Source organism: Pyrus communis, chromosome 13, assembly GCF_041283825.1.
Source record: "Pyrus communis isolate YQ-2024b chromosome 13, ASM4128382v1, whole genome shotgun sequence".
NCBI classification, from domain to species: Eukaryota; Viridiplantae; Streptophyta; class Magnoliopsida; order Rosales; family Rosaceae; genus Pyrus; species Pyrus communis.
The window spans coordinates 29159741-29180077 of NC_142577.1; the positions used below are offsets into that span (position 1 = coordinate 29159741).

Consider the following 20337-nt stretch of genomic DNA (forward strand, 5'->3'; position numbering starts at 1 on the left):
ACATTGTAACTATATTACTCGCAAACTTTATCATATAAGAAAATTAAAATACATGTCAGCGATATATATATATATATATATGTGAATATATATATATATATATATATATATATATAACACACACACTATCTAACTAGCCGGCAAGTTAGGTGGCCCGCAGTTCTAATTCAATTTTCTAGGCTGTAGCCTGCACACTAGGTTCTTGAACAAGAACAACAATGTTGTCAGTACCACAATGTGATTCCTTTTTACCAAACAAACATCTGAAAAGTTTTCCAAAAAAATAAATAAATAAATAAATAAAAAAATAAAAATCTGAAAAATCCGATTTTAGAAGTGTTATTTTATTATAAATGATTGATGAAATAGTGGTTCTAATATTTTAACATGGTTACAGACATAGTATAGGCCAGAATACTTAAGTTTGAACTCTTTTTAAATAAATTAGAGTAATTTAGAATTCTATAAATGTAAAACCTTTTGTCGTTTATGTCGGTTTTATTTTCCTGTAAAGGAGGTGTTTGATCATGTCATACAATCCAAACTTGGTTAATAAACAATATCAGAAGAAGCAGAAAATAATAAAAGAAAAAAGACAGAGACATCAAACAAGTATGAAGAGCCAAAACGATACAGGATCAAAACTATATGTGTAAAATATTAATAACAATGTCTCCATATAATATGTACAAATCCCTCAAGCTTTTACCTAGCATTACTAATTAGATGTGTTTTTCAATGATGGCGAGCCTTGGTACAACGAAAATGTTGCTCTTTTGTGTTCGAAACGTCACGAGTTCGAATCGTAGAAACAGCCTCTTTGCAAAGGAAGGTTAAAGTTGTGTACGACAAATGCTCTTCCCTCTCGACCCTTGCAAAACAGGGGGTGTTATTGGCTTGGCGTTTTAACAAAGCAAGGAGATGAGTGGCAAATAAACCTCCACCCACCTAATCAAATCTGAAATGCATTCATATATGTTCTTTATACTGAAATGTAACACACACAAAAAAGAACTGTCACGCACTAGCATTAGGTGAAGTAGACCTAGTGCTGGGCCATTTTTGCGTGACGGAAACCGGCGAATGCGGAGGTCTCATGTTCAACAGCCCGATCTCATCACCATCCGGCGAAGCTGGCGGCTGTACACTCGTTTTCACACTCTCACTGTCCAGTTCCGGCTTTAAATTCTCAGGGCCATAACTCCCGCTTTCGATCATTTTCAAAGCCTCCAAAACCTCATTCATGGTAGGCCTCACGTTGTTGTCCTGCTGCAAGCATTGAAAAGCCAACTCTGCCACTGCAATGATCATCCTTCTAACTTCACCATCAGATTCGAACCCGAGACGCTGATCTACCAACTCGTTGAACAAACCTTTCTGAATTTTGCTTATGGCTAAGTTAGCCAGATTAATTTCGTGCCTGTGCCTCATTATATCAACTGCCGGAAGAGATGATATGAGCTCGATGAGAACAACTCCAAAACTATAAACGTCACTCTTGCTAGTTAGCTGGTAACACTCGTGATACTCTGGATCAACGTAACCCGGTGTCCCTTGTGGAGCGGTTGAGACATGTGTGACATCTAAGGGGAAGAGCCGGGAGAGCCCAAAATCTGCAACTTTAACGCAGAAATTGTCATCGAGCAGAATGTTATTAGTCTTCACATCGCGATGTACAATTTCAGAAGCATGGAGGTAGGACAATGCGTTGGCGGTTTCTATGGCGATGCTCATACGTATAGGCCAAGCGAGCGAGCCAGGGTCTGCTCTGTCTCCGTGGAGATGATCAGCAACGGTTCCATTGGAAATGTATTCGTAGACAAGGAGGAGTCCACGGCTGCGGCGTGAGGTGCAGCCATAAAGGGTGACTAAGTTTCTGTGGCGCAGACGGGTGAGGATTTCAATTTCATTTAGGAACTGTTCAACGCGTTTGTAATTGTGCTCATATAAGCGCTTGACTGCAACTTCCCGACCATCTTTGAGTTTTCCTATATCGGATTGATCAAAGAGTAAGCTGCCGCAGATACTATGCAACTTAACTTCCTCTTTACTTGCCTAATGTAAATGATTTCTTTCATTTTTTCGGAAATTAACACATACATAGAAGATTAGCTCTTACCATAGTAGACGGTTCCAAAACCTCCATCTCCAAGTTCGTTTTCGCTATCAAAGTGGTTTGTGGCCTCATCGAGTTCACTGTAGCTGAAGACCGGGACACCACAGTAGGCGCCGCCCCCTTCTATGTCGGAATTTGTGTATGGCTGAGAAGAAATGTTCCTTGAGAGGAAGAGTGAAGAGCGTTTTTTCTTGTAAAGCAACAGAAGAAACCCGCATATTGCAAGAAGTGCTGGAAATCCAAGGCCAATTCCTACAGAATACAAGTGAGAGAGACAGTTAAAATGTAGTTTATACTGGGGGTGCTTAAGGGAGAGCTAAATTTGATCGAAGGTATGTTACGCAGAGCAATCAATTGACTTTGGCAACGTGTTTAAATGCTTGCACATTCCCATGATTATTGGAAAATTAATCCAGAGCTATTGGGGAATGATTGATTTCCGTCCCTTGGTTCTATCGCTTGTCCTAGATGAGTATCCATATCAATTAGATATTTAAATGCGGAGATATCAATCTTACCTAGTCCTAGCTTCAATTTCAACCACTTATCTCCTGCAACATGAATTGCAAAGAAAACTGCTGTTAGCTAAATCACAGAAGATGGAAGTGGCATAAATAATGTTACCATTCGAAAAAAAGAAGAGGCTAATGCATACATAACAATCATTTAATACTTGTGTGTTTCAATAAACTGTTTGCTGTTTCCAAGAGTTATATCCTTTAAAGAAAGGAATCGGATTAGCGCACGTCAGAGAAAGAAAGAAAGGTCAAGTAAATGCATATACCTTTGGCGCATTTAAATTTTTCCTCTTCCAACAGGCATTCACCTTTGCTTTCAATACATTGAAAACATTGTGGTGTTGATAGCTTAAATTCAGCAGTCAATGATGAGAACGTCTTGGGATGAAACGGACGCATGGGGACCTGAATGGTTGCACACCCTGGCGGCTGGGCGTTGGGTAAACTACTGCTAAATGAAGCGGTATAATAAGTATGGTTAGCATTGCTGCAGCCATAATTACGAGGTGGGTAAGAATTTTTGTCCAAGGTGGTGTTGCATTTGAAAAGAGTCAGATTGTGTGTGACTAATGGTACTTTACGGATTTGAGAAGCGCTGGGAAGACTCAAGTCGTCGAAAACTTCATCATCGCAATCCTTTCCTAAGCGGTCGGCAAGGTCTGTGTCTTTGATAGAAATCGAAGGTGAATCTAAAAAGCCTTTGAATTCATGCCAGTATCCTTCCTCTTTCCATTGGATTTTTGGCCGTTGGGGGTCTGAACAATTGACTGTGAACAATCCACAATCAGGATGATCTCCCACGCTTTTAAAGGGGAAGATGATGTAGCCTGCTGAGTCGCAGAAGTGCTCCGGACAACGTTTGGAGGGTTCCGCTTCTGAATATTGAGCAGAGTGCTGAACCACAAGGTGAGCAAGAACGGAGAGAATGAACAAAGCCACCGGAGCCATCCGAAGATTCCCAGCTGATCAACAAGAAGAAAGCGCCGCAAGGGAATAACAATAACAAAATCTACTCCTCCTCTTCAGAACAAGAGTGTTGAATTGTTTAGAGGTTCAGAATTCTTTGTATGCAATATATTAAGGAAATTGGCTGTTTAACACGCCAGTTGACTTGGAAATTAGGAGACGGAAGACTTGTGGAAACTAACCATGTAAAAAAGTTGCAGGATACACAGTTTGATTGGTCGGCTTAAAGACTTCCGTGGCCTATTAGGGATTTTCCTTCCCAACTTCCCCAATGACCAGCACCAGAAAGACTTTGACCCCTCGACTCTTCAACCATTCTCGTCACGATGATTCTATTCAAAAATCCTCAAAACTCCTCTGAACCACACATATTACGGAAAGAATCGACTGTTCAGTGTTCACTCGTAGCTCCGTGAAACGTGATTGATCTTTCGTGTCCGGCCCGTCTGGCTTTCGGGTCTACTTATTCGTGTGAACGCTGAATGGATCCATAGCTGAAAAGTATATCCTAGTTCTGACGTTGGAATTTAATTTAGTAAAACATCAAGACAAATTTGGTCGTTTGTGGCTGTCGTTTTCTTTAGCGGTCTTGATGGTGTAAGTAGGAGACGGGACAAGAGAGAAAAACGTATCCATAATACCTTCCCGAAGACTTGTGGTGTTAGTCTTGATGGTTGGCGCACTGGCTACGGAAGTAACCACGACTTTCTGGGTTTTGTTATCTACTCTGTCTTTCATCCATTCTTCAAGAGTGTTGAATCCGAAAAGCGCGTTGAGTCTTCATGCGTCTTAGTCTCTTGCCTGTGATTTCTTCGATATAGGGAGATTCTGGTTTCCGGCGATTGTGATGGGTTTTGTTGGTTGTTCGATATAGGGAGATTCTGATCGTAAGTTTTATCCTTGCCTTCGTACGAACATGATTAGCGGAACTTAGAAAGGAATCAACGGCAGGATTTTAGCTTTAAAGCAGACTGATTTTTGGATTATTGGGGCTTTGAATTTCCTCTGCCCAGTTCATCTCCAATTGGACTAACTTGTGGAGGATATGAAATGGTAGCTTCCATTGATCACTAAGAGCAAATCCACCGTTTACTGTTCACAAACGTAAATTTTCAACTAAAACAGTAAAACTCCATATTTAACTACAGTCTAATGATGTTCCTTTTTATTTGTAAGTGAGATGTCTTACGTTTGATTCTCGCCAAAGGCGAATTTGAAGCACATTATTGTTAATCCATTGTGAGACTAAACCTATTTCATCTCCCTTATTGTAGATAATATCGCTTGTTAAAATAAAAAAAACTTTTTTTCAAACGATAGATTTTGTTAAAAAAAAAATTTTTTTTCAAACGATAAATTTTGTTAGATTATATGTTAGGTTAGCAACCAACAAGATTCGAAGTCACGCCGTCATGCAATAACTCAACTTCTTTCCACCACTGTAATAAATGACCACTTGCGATTGAATTTTAAATACAAAGATTTGCAATTCTTTTGGAATTTTTTGGTAATTTTTTCTACCTCTGGATCAATTATAGTTGCTGATTTCCAATTTTTTTTTTTTAAAAAAAAAAAAATCAGATACACCAGATTGTGCCACGTGACACAACCTATAGTTTTCATTTGTTTAACGTTGGAAATCCAACGGTCTAGATGAGAAGACCGATATAAATCCAACGACAGAGGGCGAGGCCTTGGGCTTGGTGGGTGGACCCATTCTGTCAACTGCATGACATCATCTATGACGTAGGCCACTGCCTGCAGACGCAGCCCGGGCTTGAATTGGCAGGGAAGCCCAACTAGTTGCCACCCATGCTCCAATTGCCTCAATGAGTTTGGACCAGTGAAGATGAATTTTTTAGGTTGGGGGATATTCAACCCACATACTGGGCAGGTCGAGCACCAACGGAGTTGCTGTAAGGTTAGATGTACCCAAGTCTGCCGCCAAGCTAACGAAGTAGCCCATCGCCTTGCTCGGTACGGTCATACGTCAAATCCCCTTGTGCTTGGTTGGACTCTCTTCCGATCTTTATTCTAAATTTAATGTTTGAGGACTGTAATTCACATTAAGTTAGCTATTGCCGCCCTTTTACTACAATACCAATGAAATCCACTATCATTTCAATTAAAAAAAAAATCCAACTTCTACTATCAACTTGGATGCAATTTTAAAATTGACGTCCATCCCTTTATTGAATACACATTAAATTGTAATTAACCAATCCAATCTTAGCCACCAAACGAGAGCTTCAGTTCAAAATCGTGAACTACAAGTGCTTGCGTGCCTTAGGTTGATTTTACTGAATCAAGGCATAGCTTATACATAGCATAAGCTTGATAGACTAAAACGATTAATAGTAACACAACTGGTTTAGTTGTTTTGGCCAAGTCATGTCCGACTTGACAATCCAGTAGTATTGGACTACTGGTGCAGCATCAGAATGCACAGTGCGCACGTTGGGTCAAGTGTTGCACTCACAAAACGCAATGCTCTACGACTCTAGCGACCTCCGTGGCCAAAATTTATGGGCTGAAAGTGCAACCACAAATCACACTAGTTGGCCCAACTTAATGCGGCTTCCACGCGTTTATTGTGTACATTTTGTCTCCAGAACAATGATGATAATATGATTTTTCATGTTCTGGAGGGTGGGATTAAGATGAACACTGATCATCTCCAACGACAGAGGCAGTGGCAACAAACAACTGGCAGAGTGGTAGGTTTCAGTCAACAATGGCTGTTGAGGAAAGAAATTACCGACAACCAGCAAACTTCTAGTTGGATTGCTATTCAATGTGACTACAACTGGAGCGTCTAAACTTGTTAGGATTTACTTACATCCTTTTACCGTAGCATCCTAGACCAACAACACGACACTATGTATTTTACGTTTTATGCATGATATGGTACTATTGGTTCGGAATACCATCATCTTAGCGTTCTCATTTCATTATGTTAATCCTTTTTGTTTACACATAATGATGTCGTTATTAACTTGTTCGTGAATTAAGACATTGTTCATGAATCAAAGTTTATGTTGACTTGCAGACTGAGTAGTAATCAACAACCTGGTTCTAAATCCCTAATAAATTATCTTATCCTGGAAGATTATGCGACTAAAGAATTACTTAGAGCTAACAAATATCCCATGAAGAAAGCATTTTTAATTTGGGGGCATACCTATTGTTTGCATCTCATATAGTTTTCATCACAAGTAATCGTGAAGGATATTTTTCACGTTAAATCGTGACGATGTAGAGGTTCAGATTTGACTTTACGGACGATCTTCTTCGTTAGTATTTGATTAGAGGTGGCGATATTCAGCCGTCCAGCCAGCAGCCGCCCTTTTTTCCTTTGAAATCTAATGTATGGTAGGAGTTAGACTGGATGCGATTTTTCAACTATTTGCACAGGAGAGTTGGGCAAGTGGGACAATGATCCCGTACCAGAAATCTTCGTTTTGAAATTAAACGATATTCTAAACTACTCTAATCTACAAAGGTGAATTTGAATTCAAGTGTAACAAAGCGACATATTGTGTTAATGAACTAGCCTAAATCATGTATGCTGCGTGGTAATTATCTAACAATCATATTTCATGTAAAAAAGAGAGAAAAAAAGAGTGAACAGAGAGAGAGAGAGAGACTAACCTTCGTCATCTTTCTTGCAGCTCACAGAATGGGTCCTATCGGGGCAGAGGCACCTAAAATGGCGGGTGGTGTAGTTAAACCCACATAGCCCTCCACTCCCCTGGCAGCGGCCGCAGTCAGCAGCCAGCCATTTCATCTCAAACCCTCTTCCCAACACTTCCTTCATTCCCGCCGCCTCATCATTCCCATACCCTCCACCATGCACCACCGCCACCTCACTCGATCCACACTTTTCAACCTCCACAAGACGTCCAAATTTCTGATATATCTGCCCAGGCAGAGCAAGAACCGAAGTGTTATTACAACCAATCTTGTACTTTGGAAAAGAATCGACAAACGAAGGGTTGCAGTTGTAGAGCAGAAAGAACTGATCTTGCTTTGGAGCCAGCTCAAACTGTTCATTAGGGATCGTTAAATTATGGATCAGTGAGAGATTAGCGCAGGAAGAGTTGTCCAAGTAGTGCGAAAGTAAAGCATTTGAGACGACAAGAGTCTGGCTTTCGTAACTGATGTTGTGAATTATGTAATCGTCTCCAGACAACCGGAGAAGTGGGTAGGCTTCTTCTTCGTCGTCGTCTGCGCCGCCCTGGCAGGAGAGCTGGTAACCAGGGTAGCCGCAGAAATTTTGTTGCCTGCCTTGGATGTAGAACGGGTAGCTGATTTTTTGGCGGCCACAAGTTATCGGGACGCTGCAGTTTTGGTAGTAAAAGTCCACTGCAAATGCTGGGGTTTCTGAGAGAAGGAAGATCAGGATGAAGAGGCAGAGGTTTTGATTCATTTGGGAATTTTGTGGCAGAAACTGTGGAGGTGATAATTTAATATGCAGAGAGAGTGGGGTTTTTTTTTTTTTGGGGGGGGGGGTGAGGGGAGAGAGAGGGAGAGAGAGAGAGAGAGGGAGAGAGAGAGGGAGTTAATGAGTATAATAAAAGAGTAATTTTGAGTCGTATTATTTATGAAGGAGGACAGGTTTGACTTGAACATTGTCCTTGGGTGCCGTATGACGGTTGAAAGAGAGTTTTTTAGCCAAAGAAAGGATGTTCATGTAATCTGCCTCACATCTTAAGACTCTTGAATACAAGCCAGATTTTTGCCTAATTGGGCCTATGAAAGTCGCACAACTTGACCAATCTCATAATTCAACTCCTCTCCTCCTCCATATGGGGAAAAACTTTTGTACGAGAACTGGATCACGTTTTTCATGGGACATTGTTAAGGAAATAAATTCATCAATTTGCACCAATTCTCCTTTGGGACATTGTTAAGGAAATAAATTCATCAATTTGCATCAATTCTCCTAGGAAAACAACAGTATCGAAGAACTTCCGGATGTAAAATAGATGAAATTCATCGTAGGACACTATTGATAAACGTTTGAAATTTTCTATGTTTTGATCTGATCCCAACCTCATGTTGATTATGCTAATATAAGAGCTGCCATAATCAAGCAGTCTTGTCAAAATTTCGCCTACCTTCACATGCCTTCCCCACGGACAAAGATCAACCATGAATCTCACTGGTCGAAGCCTAAGGATTAGGCAATCCAAACTACTTGAATTGAATTGGACTGTCCCCATTAACTTATTCCGATGATCCACCTCACACAAACCAAAGACTTCGATTTCTCTTTCACACAAGCAGCTCAGATTTCTTGATCCTTAGGCTCTAGACACTAAAATTTTGAAAAAATCTCAATTCTTTCTCCATAAGGTCAAAAGCTTTTACTTTCAATTGGGAATAATAATTACCCTCATATGTTTTTCAAAGAAAGAAAAAGTCATTACATTTTGAAACAGTAACTTATGATAAGGATTATTAGAGTCGGACAAGAATTCTCTCTCCTCATTTTATCAAGAAAAAAAAGTAGACCTAGTGCATATCTAAATAGTATCTTCATATTAACAGCAAAAGTAGCAACTGGCGACCAAAGCAAAAAAGACTTGGTCATATAAGTACCACACATATACACAACCGTCACATGATGCATGCGGTTTCTATTCATGTGCATAAAAGTAAACGATCACCTGGTACAAATGCGTTTTTAGAGGACTGAAAAATCATTGTCACCGTTACTATGGTCAATTTTTTGTCATCCGATGAGTAATACATTCAAGAATACTTAAAACAAAAAATACAAAAAAGCCGATAATTTTGAAGCTTGTGAAAATTAGTGTAATATATATATAAGAGCGGATTGGTGGCATCAATTTTTTTTGTGAGGTATACTTTGTATATTTTAATAGTTTAAACCGTCTATTTTAGTTTTTGTGAGGTCCACTTTATAAATATGAGTTATTTATTTTTTACGTACGTTGTCCAATATCTTAGTGGAAGGGTAATGAAACTAACTATTTAGACTAAATTTTGTAAAACATATGATGTGGATGCTAATGATTGAATTATTACTTAAATATTGATTAACGTACTTATTTTATATCGGTGACATATAACATGTTTTGCAAATTTGGTCTAAATAATTGGTGTTGGGTTTCAACACATGTGTTCCGAATTTAAAACCCCACATTTTCTAAGTTATTGTAATAGTTTCAAACTTTATGATTCTTAAATTATTATAATAATATCCAATCTTAACCATCCTCTTAATAATATATTATAGTATGTTATCTTGACCGTGAAAAAGCTATGCTATAATATAAAACTTCTTGAAGTACAAGACCCAAATTGTCAGCAATACGAATATAGATGTTTGACATGGAGTTTTAATATTTAATTTCTGAGAAAATATTTGGTAGCGCTGAACAGGAACAATTATTAAATAAAGTACAGATCCAAAGATTTAGGGTTCGTTTGTATGTGTTTTTAAGACGACTGAAAGTGTTTTTAGAAAAAATATTTTCGGGTTCCAAAAGCATTTGAAATGCTTTCTGTAAGGAGTATCAGTTATGTGCTTCTTCTAATAAGCATTTTAAGTGCTTTTTCAATATTTACTTTCATTTTTACTTAAAATTGGTTCTTAAAATATTTTCACTAAAAACTCTTTCAATTAGTTTAAAAACATATCCAAGCGAACTCTTAAATGAAATTAAAATACATGATGTTCCATGATTTATAAAATATATTCTACAAATAACGTAACCAAATATTTTTACACAAGTTTTTCTCGCAGCACTAACTAGTTTAGATAATGTGAGATATTAGTTCCCGTCAAAGCTTTTGGGAAAATAGAAGAGAATAAAAAGAATATCTTTAAGGAAAGGCATTCCCCTTTTTTTTTTTACAATGGAGATTAGTTGTGGGATTCAGACCATATCGAACTTCAATAATTCGAACTGTTTATTTTTTAAATTTCATTGTGATTATTAAATAGTCAAATGGTTTTGGTTTAAATTAAAAAATTTCAATGATGATTTATGAATCCAGACTTACAAAATAAACAGTTCAGATCGTTGAAATTATATGTAAAATGAGTCCTACAACTAATTATTATTTTCCTCTTTCCCTTAAAGGTCCCGCCCCATTCAAACCGACCATTTGGAATAAAGAAGACAACTAAAAAGGCAATCAAAGATTCAAGGTTTGATGTTGTACCTCTTTCTCTTGACGTGCCTGTGTTTCTTCAAAGGTCCGGTGTCCATGCATTTTGGCCCAACTTTTATCTCTGTCAAGGTCTAAAAATGGACCTTCGTCCAAGTGGGGAAGTGCAATTTTCTACTGAAAATAGGCGCCAACTAGCAAGTGGAAATTGATGTTTTTGGAAACCTTAGGCTTACGGCAATGAACTTTGCCCCATATTTCAATTTGCACTTTGAATTTGGGGCTGGACACGACATGTTGTTATATAATTGGAGAATTTTTTTTTTCCTTTCAAATGTCCTTCTAGTTATACAGTAACAAGTGGTGTTTTGTTCTGTGTTCCAAACACATTAAAAAATCTCTTTGAACTTAGCCCCTTATTTCAATTTGCACTTTCAATTTTAAATTTACATTTTATACGTATTATACTAAATACGATAAAATTTGAGCTAAGTCACATCATACTGCTAAGCGGCATCTTAAACTTTCAATTTAGTTATTCAATGTCGTGTCGTTTTGCCTATGTCTTAAATTACGAGTTATTTTCATATGTTCAACTGAAGAAAACTACAAAAAGTGTGATAAAATTGACAATCGATGATAAATTAGCACGTTTTGAAAAGTAGAAGACCCAGAGCCAAATTGAAAGCAAAAGATCAAAATGGAAGAAAGTCATAAATTCAAGACTGCATATATTTAATTTCTCCCTAATTTTTGACCAAATAAAAATATTCTCCCTAAATTATTTTTCTATTTTACCTTAAATAAAGAGAGTAAAATGGGCTTTTTCGTTGGTTTGAAAGTAAGCTGGGCCACCAATCCCAACAAAAAACTGACAAGTAGACGGGCTAACTGGACCGATACATGACTCGTTTTAGAGACCCAAATTGGGCCTAACCCGACCCAGGCAATATTTGATTCAACGAGGAATCAACCCTTACGCCACCGTTTTGATTGGAAGGAGACGAACCGGTGTTTTCCAATTTCTTCCAGAGACTTCTTTCAGCTGAAGCAGCTCCTCCGCTTGCTTGGTGGATCCTTCCGCTCCGGTGAGTTTCCGCTGAACGACTACCGTTTTATTCCTTTAAAAACCTGTGCATGCAACTTTCCTTCTGGTTTTATCCGTTCGTGTCCGACGCCTGGGCGTCGTTTGGTAAAGTGGATTCTCCCTTCTTTTTACTTGTCACACTTCACTCATTATTTTCTTTCCTTTTTTGTTTTTGGTGAAATTTTGGTTCCTTTTCTTCGAAATTACTAGAGGCTAATGCATTTACTGGATGCCAGAAAACTATATGTATATATGTATATATCTGTGTGCTTTGAAGGACGGAGGATATTTTGTGATTGTAAAATCTGGAATGATTTGGTGGGTTAGGAACTGATTAGGGAGTTAATATAGCTTTAAATTGTTGCATGCAAGAACTGTGTATTAAGTAAAATGCACTTAACACGTAAAAAGCCTCCAACTTTATTATAAGGGTTTTTGATCGGAGCACTTGTTTCTGTGATTGATCATGGATTCATGCCCTTTTTTGCAATTTTTTGAACTCATAGGAACGATTCTTTGTTGGTTAAAACGGCGAACGCAGTTTGATTGTAATGGCTATTTGCTTGTGGAATCGTAGTAAAAGATAATCTTCGTATTCGTGGGTTTAACTAAGAAATTGAGAATGTTGATAATATACGGTATCCTTCTTGCAGAGATCACTTATTGGGCTTGCATTCTCTTGGAGTTGAGACTTTTAACGATATTATGTCTAGGCAATCATTTGGTTATTGCAATTCAATTCAGGTTTTGATTGTTTGTGTGTCTCAGTGTCCGTGCTTTTATTTGTTTCGGCAATCATTTTATTTGTTTGCGTCAAGTGCTAGACTCCGAGGAACAATTACTGCCGCTGTAGTCAAACATGGCATCCCAACTTTTGAGATTTACCTTTAAAGCTTTAAAGATTATCTAGAAAGTTTTTTCCAATTTGATTTTGAACTGATAAGATGGCATGTTACAAGGTAGTAAGGGAGTTATTTTACTTCACAAAATATATGATTTTTCTATCCACATCTGTTATACATCGAATTTGAATGTTATGTTTATTTCAAGGTGCTGCTACGTAAACGCTAGATGACAATCCTGTGTACTCCTGAGAATAAACAAAATATGGCATGCAGTTTATTATCCTTTTGCACTGATTGGGGATCATGTTCACCCCTTAAATTATGTCAATCTTTTTAGTTGTCTGATCATTTTGACTGTTGAATTGAGCTTATACTATTGACGTAAAAATTTTGTTTCCGTACTCGGCTTTTTTAAAGGAGTTTGTGTTTCATCAGATTATTGCTGTAATTATTACACTTTTTTGATGTTGTATTTGCACTATTATTTGCTATCTGTAGAGTCATAGAGCTGCATGATGGGTCGAAGGAGAAATAAAAGGCGGAAGAAGGAGAAGCTTATGAATGTGGATTGGGCAGAGCTGCCACAGAGTATACTTGAGATTATCTTTGAGCGACTGCCTCTGATTGATTGTATCTCTGTTAGTGATGTTTGCAGAGCTTGGAGCAACGTTATTGGACAGGAACTGTCTTGTTGGCAAAGGCGTGGTGTCCCGTGGCTCATGATGTGTGGCCAGAAAGACAGACATGTAAGGACTTGTCTTAGCATATTACAGAATCAAGATTGGGAGATGGTGCTTCATCAGGCTATTGGAAGATACTGTTGGGGATCATATCAAGATTGGTTGATTCTAGTGAAAGATGTCGATTGTTTCAACCTTGAGATTAGCTTGTTGAATCCATTCTCTGGGAAGAAAACTGATCTTCCGAAAACATGGAATTTTTATCACAAGATGGTTCTCTCAGCACTTCCCTCTGTTGAAAACTTTGTTTGCATGCTCGTCCATGGTCAACACCGGGAGCTTGCATTTTGGGTCCACGGAGCTCAATCATGGCTTAAACATAAGCTAGATGGTGAACCGTTTGAGGATGCTGTCTTCTCGGATGGAAGTTTCTATCTTCTAAGCAGTGATTATAACATTTCACAGATCAAGGTTACTGATGTGCTTGCTGCCATCAGAACAGATGATGATTGTAAGATAGAAACAGGTTGCCATGAAGTAAAAATGTCCGAGGAGCAGGAAGACGAGCAGGAAAGTTACACTGTGCTGAAGTACCTTGTGGAATCTTGTGGAGAGCTTCTCCTTGTTTGTAGGTTTTACAGCACCAAACCAAATGCTATTCTTGAAACACACGATTTCAACGTATATAAGCTGGATTTCAGCCAGATGGCATGGAAGAGGGTACATGATTTGGGGGATCAAGTACTATTTCTAGGAAAATGTTGTTCGCGATCTGTTTCTTCAGGTGAACTTGGTGTTCCAATGACAAACCGTATCTACTTCTCTAATGATCATGCTGCGCCGTGGTGGAATGAATGGGATTCTAGTCATCTTTATGGAATTCCAGCTCGTTTTGATCCAGACAGAAGGGATTGGGGTGTGTTCAAGCTTGGCGACGACAATCAAGAGAATTTTCGGTTCCGTGGCAATACAGACTGTTGGGCGCCTATTTGGTTCACTGCCCCCCAATGGTGGTGCTGTAGGAATCTGGCTCTTAGATGAAAGAAGTAACTTGTAAGTTAAAGCATAGCTGGGGCAGGCGTGCCATGAAATGCGTATTCTCTTTTGCTATTTTGTTACAGTTTGCTAGCATATCATACAAGTGAAGGAGCTCATTTTGTTCTAGTTACTACTGTACAAAGCGATGAACTTATGTGGAACTGAGACGCTAAGGTGGTGGTATCCCAAACGAAGTAGGCGATGTTGACATGTTGGCAAGTTGAAACACGTGGCGGTATATGATAGGCTTGAGATACCACCATCTTGATGTCTCGGTTGCACGTATGTTCCTATTGGCTACAAGCTTTTATAATCTATATTATCATGTAATGTAATTCGTGAACAAGATCTATACCTTCGTGTGTGGTCGGTGCTTGCAGTAATTATATATTAGAATTTTGGTCCAGTACAAATCTTGTCTGCTTTTACTTGCAGTAATTATATTTTTCAAAGTTAATTTGGCATCAGAGTGCTGTACAATGGTAGCACCTACATTCAATACACCAAATGTTATATCACATTTGGTGTATCGAGTCGTGTTTCTGTATTGCGAGATGATGTTGTTGACACGTTTTGTAGATGTGCTTTTGGCGAAACGACAATGAATGGATAACCTACCTTTTTCTAGAGGAAGATTATACAAATAATTAATTAATACAATTTGGTTAACATAACCAAGACAATAAGCGATTTTATTAATCAGGAAAAAAGACATGAATATCTTGAGGAATTAAATCTTCATAAATATATAACAAGATTCGGAACATGTTGTAACAAATCGAAATGGCTAATTGAATAATTAGTCAAAGTACGTATTGGAATTATACCCACCTTTAATGTGATAAGATCCAACTGTGTTTTTGGAGGGCTTGACCGGTTGGTGGGTTTGGGAGGCTTATGGATATGCAAGGAACAATTTTCGTTCTCCGGTTAAGTCGAACAAGGTTGAAATTTTACATCACCAATTATATCTCACAATATTATAATATTATGAAATTGTACATCGTGTGATCATAAAAATTACTCATATGCAATGATGATGTGTTAACATTATCTTTAAATTACATGATATGTTGAGAGATTTGATCGAAAGATTAATAGCAAGTTTGGACTATGAAGAAAGCTTGGACAACTATATTGACTATTTTTAAGAAATAGATTTGTTTACTTTCTTGTAAAAATATAAATGAAAAATTACACTTTCCAGAGGTGCATGATTATATTTGCATTGTTGAAAGAATTGGAAAGTCAAAATCTCAATATTCACCATGAGAACGAAAAACTTAAGTTAACGTTTTTATTAATATTATAAAATATTATATTAAAAATAAAAATAAAAATAAAACTAATAAAAAGTAGCATTTCCTTTTGCTTAAACCCTTTTGGAATTCCTGACTTTCCTTTGTTTTTATGGCACTTGCATAAAAAGAAATTGAAAAAAGAAAACTAGCAAAAAGTTCAATTTTTTTTTAGTTTTAATAAAAAATGATAAATACAAATATATTAATTTTAAAAATATATAAAAATTTAATTTTTCGTTAATATTAAATAATAAATAGAATATTTCTTTAAAACTTCCAACCTAAAAAACTTGAAGACGATCAAGCACGGAAAGGCATCTTTCTTATCATATTTATCACGTGACCGACACTTGTCTCCTCTTGTGTACAACGAAAAAAAAAATCAAAATTTATGTCTATTTACTTTTGGGAATTCTGAAGTGACATGACAGCACGAACAAGGTAAAAATACAATATAAAAAAGATAACCTTCCAAAAGAGAAAATAAAAATAAAAATATTAGAACGTGGCAATTATTGCGCAAAAGTCGTAAAAGGCGCGTACTCTCACGCTTCCAAAAGGTCGTGGCTCTAAGTTGAGAATTAATAAATAAATAAAAAAAGTCTATTCGATTTTCTGAGAAAATCGGATGCGGATAAGAAGGAAAAAGACAGCTCCCCTTATCAGAGCGAATCCCGCCATACACGTGTAGAACGTTTCCCTCCATCACACGTGTCAGCAGCTAGGTCCCTCACCTCAATCACTAATCCGTGTGGCCTCCATGCCACCAATCGCAACCCTGTTTAGTAATCTTTTCCATTTAGTCATTAGATGACGCTCAAATCATGGCCCATCGATACCCACACTCCCACACACGCTCAAATTACCTCAATTGCCATCGCCTAAAAGCTTCACAGCCAAGATAAGATTGTAATTTTACAAATTGAGTGCCCCTATCGCATTAAGCCTTGGTAATTTGATTTTTAATTATTTATATTTAAACAATAAATATTTAAAAAATAATAAAAAAATAGTTTTGTTCTTCTCCTACCCCTACGCAGTACCCATCCATTTATTCAGAGCCTGCTTCACCATTTGCTTTCTTTCTTTCGCCTTCCTCCTATCGCTTCCCTTTCCCCTCTTATTTTACCGATTTGCCCCTCAAAACCTACCCCATATCATCATCTTCTCCTTTTTCCGCCAGATCCATTTCAGTCACAGCCTCCATTTTAGGGTTTTGCTGTTCCGGCTCGGCCCCCGCAACCCCTATCGTTTCCGCCGATCCGATTCCCCCAATTGTTCTCGATTAACCCTAATTTTGACAAACCCCAGAGGCGCCGATCCCCTAAATACCGCCGCCCAGTTGTTCTTGATTTGTTCCCATCCCGTTGACTCTGTTTCAGAGTTTAAGACGCTCTGCGTGCAGTGGGGGACCGGATTCAGGGTAGAGCAAGTTTCGGATTCGCCGTTCACGTGATGTTGAGTACTGGATTGCCGTTCACGCGTGGCCGCGGAGAGGATCGATTTTACGACCCGGCGAGAGCTCGTAGGGCCCACCAGAACCAGAAGGCGGAGCAACTTCGCAGAGCTCAGAGCGACGTCACGCCCAGTCCATCTCCTTCCTTGAAGGGTAACCCCAACCGGGAGCCGGAGAACCGGACCGGGTCTGATGAGCCGCCCCAGCCCGTCGCCGTGCCTGCTTTTGAGCCCGTCGTGAAACCCTTGAGTAATCTCGAGCGGTTCTTGCAGTCGATCTCTCCGTCCGTCCCGGCCCAGTGCCTTTCCAAGGTGTTTGCTTGAATATAATTTGTGCAACTTTTTGGGTTTTTTTGTTTGTTAATCTTGTAATTAATTGTTTGGTTGCAGAGGACGATGAGAGGATTGAGTACATGCGACGTGGAATATCAGCCATACTTCGTTCTGGGGGATTTATGGGAGTCCTTCAAGGAGTGGAGTGCTTATGGTGCAGGAGTACCTCTGATTTTGAATGACAGTGACTCTGTGGTTCAGTACTACGTCCCTTACTTGTCCGGCATTCAAATATACGGCCACTCTGCGAAATTGGCAACGAAGACAGGGTATTACATTTTACTCCATACTTTTGACTTAATTAGATAATCATTTGTTTCGTAGAATAATTTCGATTTAGTTCTAGTTGATTTATAGTCACACGCATGCAGTGTTTGTATTTTCTTCATGGTAGTGAATAAGTGAGTACCCAAATTTTTGTCTGCTGGATAAGTGTACTGTTATATCTCTGCAAAATGTATTTTGTCCAGCATGTATTCAGAGGTAAATCCAAAACAGAATACGAGAATTTATTGTTGTTCTTGATGGTATGGCGCGTGCACTTATGGGAAACGGGTTTCATGGATTACTATGATTGTTTACTCCTTGCATCAGAATCTATGCTTTTTAACAGAATCATTGTTGACTGAATATTGCACATTTGCCTACTTTAGTTTACATATTTTCTTTTCATCAAAACTGGAATGAATTATTTCATTTGTTATTCAAAGTTTGATGTTCGTTTATTGATAGGCGACCAGATGAGGACAGTGATAGTGATTTCAGAGATTCTAGCAGTGACGGTAGCTGTGATTACGAAATTCCTCGTACGATAGAAAGATTATCTTTGAGAGACCCACATTTACCACCCCACGAAGACTGCTCCAGTGATGAGGGCGAATCTATAAATTCTCAAGGTTGCTTACTGTTTGAGTATTTTGAACGGGACCTTCCTTATTGCCGTGAGCCTTTAGCTGACAAGGTTATTATTTCATTTCTCTCTAATCTTGTTATTTTGTTTTGAACAAATAGTAATGTATCCGGGTATTTATGACTTCCCTCTTTTTGGGTTTTGTTCTGAATTTTCCCTTTCTACAGATACTAGATCTCGCGTTCCATTTTCCTGAGCTAAAGATACTAAGAAGCTGTGATCTACTGCCAACCAGCTGGATATCTGTTGCATGGTACTATAAATCTCTGTTTTTGTTTACTCTTTGTACACTGTCGTGTGACTAATTGGTTTTGGTGTGACCTTTTCAGGTATCCAATATATAGGATTCCAACAGGACCAACTTTAAAGGATCTTGATGCGTGCTTTCTAACGTACCATTCACTTTGTACACCTATGAGAGGTAATTCTTAGTTCTGTTAGTTTTGCTTAGGGTGAAAGTTTGTTCCCTCCCTGACTTTTGGTCTGCATAATTGATACCTTTGGGATGGCACTCTATTTCAGTTTGGAGTTTTGATCTGATTTTATAGTTTTAATCATACATCATAATGTGAGATGCCACATTGTTTCGTTTGGTGCTTTGGTCTGATCATATATCTTTTATTCATAGGGCGTACTTAGATAAGGAAATATATATTTCTGCAACTACTTATGTAGTTGATTGATTTTCTTATAGATTGTGTCTTTTAATTTTAGCATTTACTGCATATGGGCATTTTGCACTGTTGATTAAAGAAAATTATTGTCAGTGCACCGCATATGCTGATATCTGCATAATGCCCAAGTTAATCTTGTCTTATCTCCCGTACATGCATGCATGTTCCATATCAAAATGGACATGCAATCTGGTAGACAGATATCGAGGATGACTTCATTACGTGTGAAGTATGACTAGATTTTAGCTGTGATAGTTGTTTGCTTTAGAATAATGTATAAGATTTGTATCTATTCTGAGAGGTGTTTGATAATCTTGTCTCTTTGTTGATTATGTTTCAGGTGTACAAGATGACCGGGCTCCTGTATTGACACATCCAAGTGACATGGACGGTGTCCCTAAGATGTCGTTACCTGCTTTTGGCCTTGCATCATACAAATTCAGAGGTTCCTTGTGGACGCCGAGTGGTGGATGTGAACGCCAGTTAGCCAGCTCTCTTTTGCAGGCTGCTGACGACTTTCTAAGAAAGCATCAGGTCAATCACCCAGATTTTCTGTTTTTTAGCCGTAGATGATATCAAGATGATGCTAACTGTGATGCTACTACCACCGTTATAGAAGTGAAGCCTGTTTGCGTGGGTTACTTGTGAAAAGTCTTTATTTTGTTTAACTCTTGGTGGCAAGTTGGTGTGCGGTGATTCTGTCGTGTGGTTTTCTGTTATTTACTACCGGAGAAAGAAAAGAAAAGGAAAACGAAAAAAGAAAGAAAAGGATGAAGGGTAACCCACAGAAGAAAAGTGAGCTTTTGGCATGAGATGAGAGAGGCTCAGTAAGAAGTGAATAGAAGGAAAATATAGTTAGATAATCTACAAAGGTCTAGCTCTAAATGGAAGTTACTGCTTTTGATGTAAGCAAGCTTTTATCTTGCTCGTTTCCGCTGTATTTTGTTGGTAGTAAGAAGAGTACGTTAAATATAAGAGAGAAGAACCAGGCTCTTTTTTGTGCCATGATATGATGTTAATTATTAGTATGTAATCCTATCTACAGGGGGATTTTGATGTAGAGATAATTGCCAGTGTTAGTTTTTTCTTCCCCATATCTGTATCTGAATCGCATCCGTTACATTGATATTTAACTGCATCAAATGATTTAATTGTGTTTTAAGAGATTTGGTTAGTTGTTGCCTGATGATTAAGTAGACATTCTTGTGAAATTCGGAAACTGTAACGCTTTAAACTCGCTACCTTGGTTTTCTGTCTGGTTTGTCATCTGT

General features: G+C 38.2%; 3 protein-coding genes across 5 annotated transcripts; 2 read left to right on the plus strand and 1 right to left on the minus strand.

The window, feature by feature from the left end:
- Positions 1 to 615: 615 nt before the first annotated feature.
- On the minus strand, positions 616 to 8081 carry LOC137736494 (LEAF RUST 10 DISEASE-RESISTANCE LOCUS RECEPTOR-LIKE PROTEIN KINASE-like 1.2). 2 transcript variants are annotated; one of them, XM_088682683.1, is made up of 4 exons: positions 7252 to 8081; positions 2635 to 2667; positions 2120 to 2368; positions 616 to 1988 (listed from the first exon to the last, which is right to left on the minus strand). In XM_088682683.1, the coding sequence occupies exons 1-4, from the start codon at positions 8027 to 8029 to the stop codon at positions 1018 to 1020; spliced, it is 2031 nt and encodes a 676-aa protein (XP_088538809.1). In that variant the 5' UTR covers positions 8030 to 8081; the 3' UTR covers positions 616 to 1017. The 2 variants fall into 2 exon arrangements, with proteins under 2 accessions (XP_088538809.1, XP_088538810.1); XM_088682684.1 differs by lacking the exon at positions 7252 to 8081 and adding an exon at positions 2901 to 4642.
- Positions 8082 to 11712: 3631 nt separating this feature from the next.
- On the plus strand, positions 11713 to 14806 carry LOC137736496 (putative F-box protein At4g22165). 2 transcript variants are annotated; one of them, XM_068475760.2, is made up of 2 exons: positions 11713 to 11831; positions 13174 to 14806. In XM_068475760.2, the coding sequence occupies exon 2, from the start codon at positions 13188 to 13190 to the stop codon at positions 14394 to 14396; it is 1209 nt and encodes a 402-aa protein (XP_068331861.2). In that variant the 5' UTR covers positions 11713 to 11831; positions 13174 to 13187; the 3' UTR covers positions 14397 to 14806. The 2 variants fall into 2 exon arrangements, with proteins under 2 accessions (XP_068331861.2, XP_088539399.1); XM_088683273.1 differs by having other exon boundaries at positions 11732 to 11935.
- Positions 14807 to 16597: 1791 nt separating this feature from the next.
- On the plus strand, positions 16598 to 20160 carry LOC137737430 (uncharacterized). The gene is made up of 6 exons (XM_068476895.2): positions 16598 to 17461; positions 17540 to 17751; positions 18215 to 18443; positions 18560 to 18645; positions 18722 to 18813; positions 19407 to 20160. Exons 1-6 carry the CDS (start codon positions 17150 to 17152, stop codon positions 19637 to 19639), a joined length of 1164 nt encoding a protein of 387 aa, XP_068332996.1. The 5' UTR covers positions 16598 to 17149; the 3' UTR covers positions 19640 to 20160.
- The last annotated feature ends 177 nt before the right edge of the window (positions 20161 to 20337 follow it).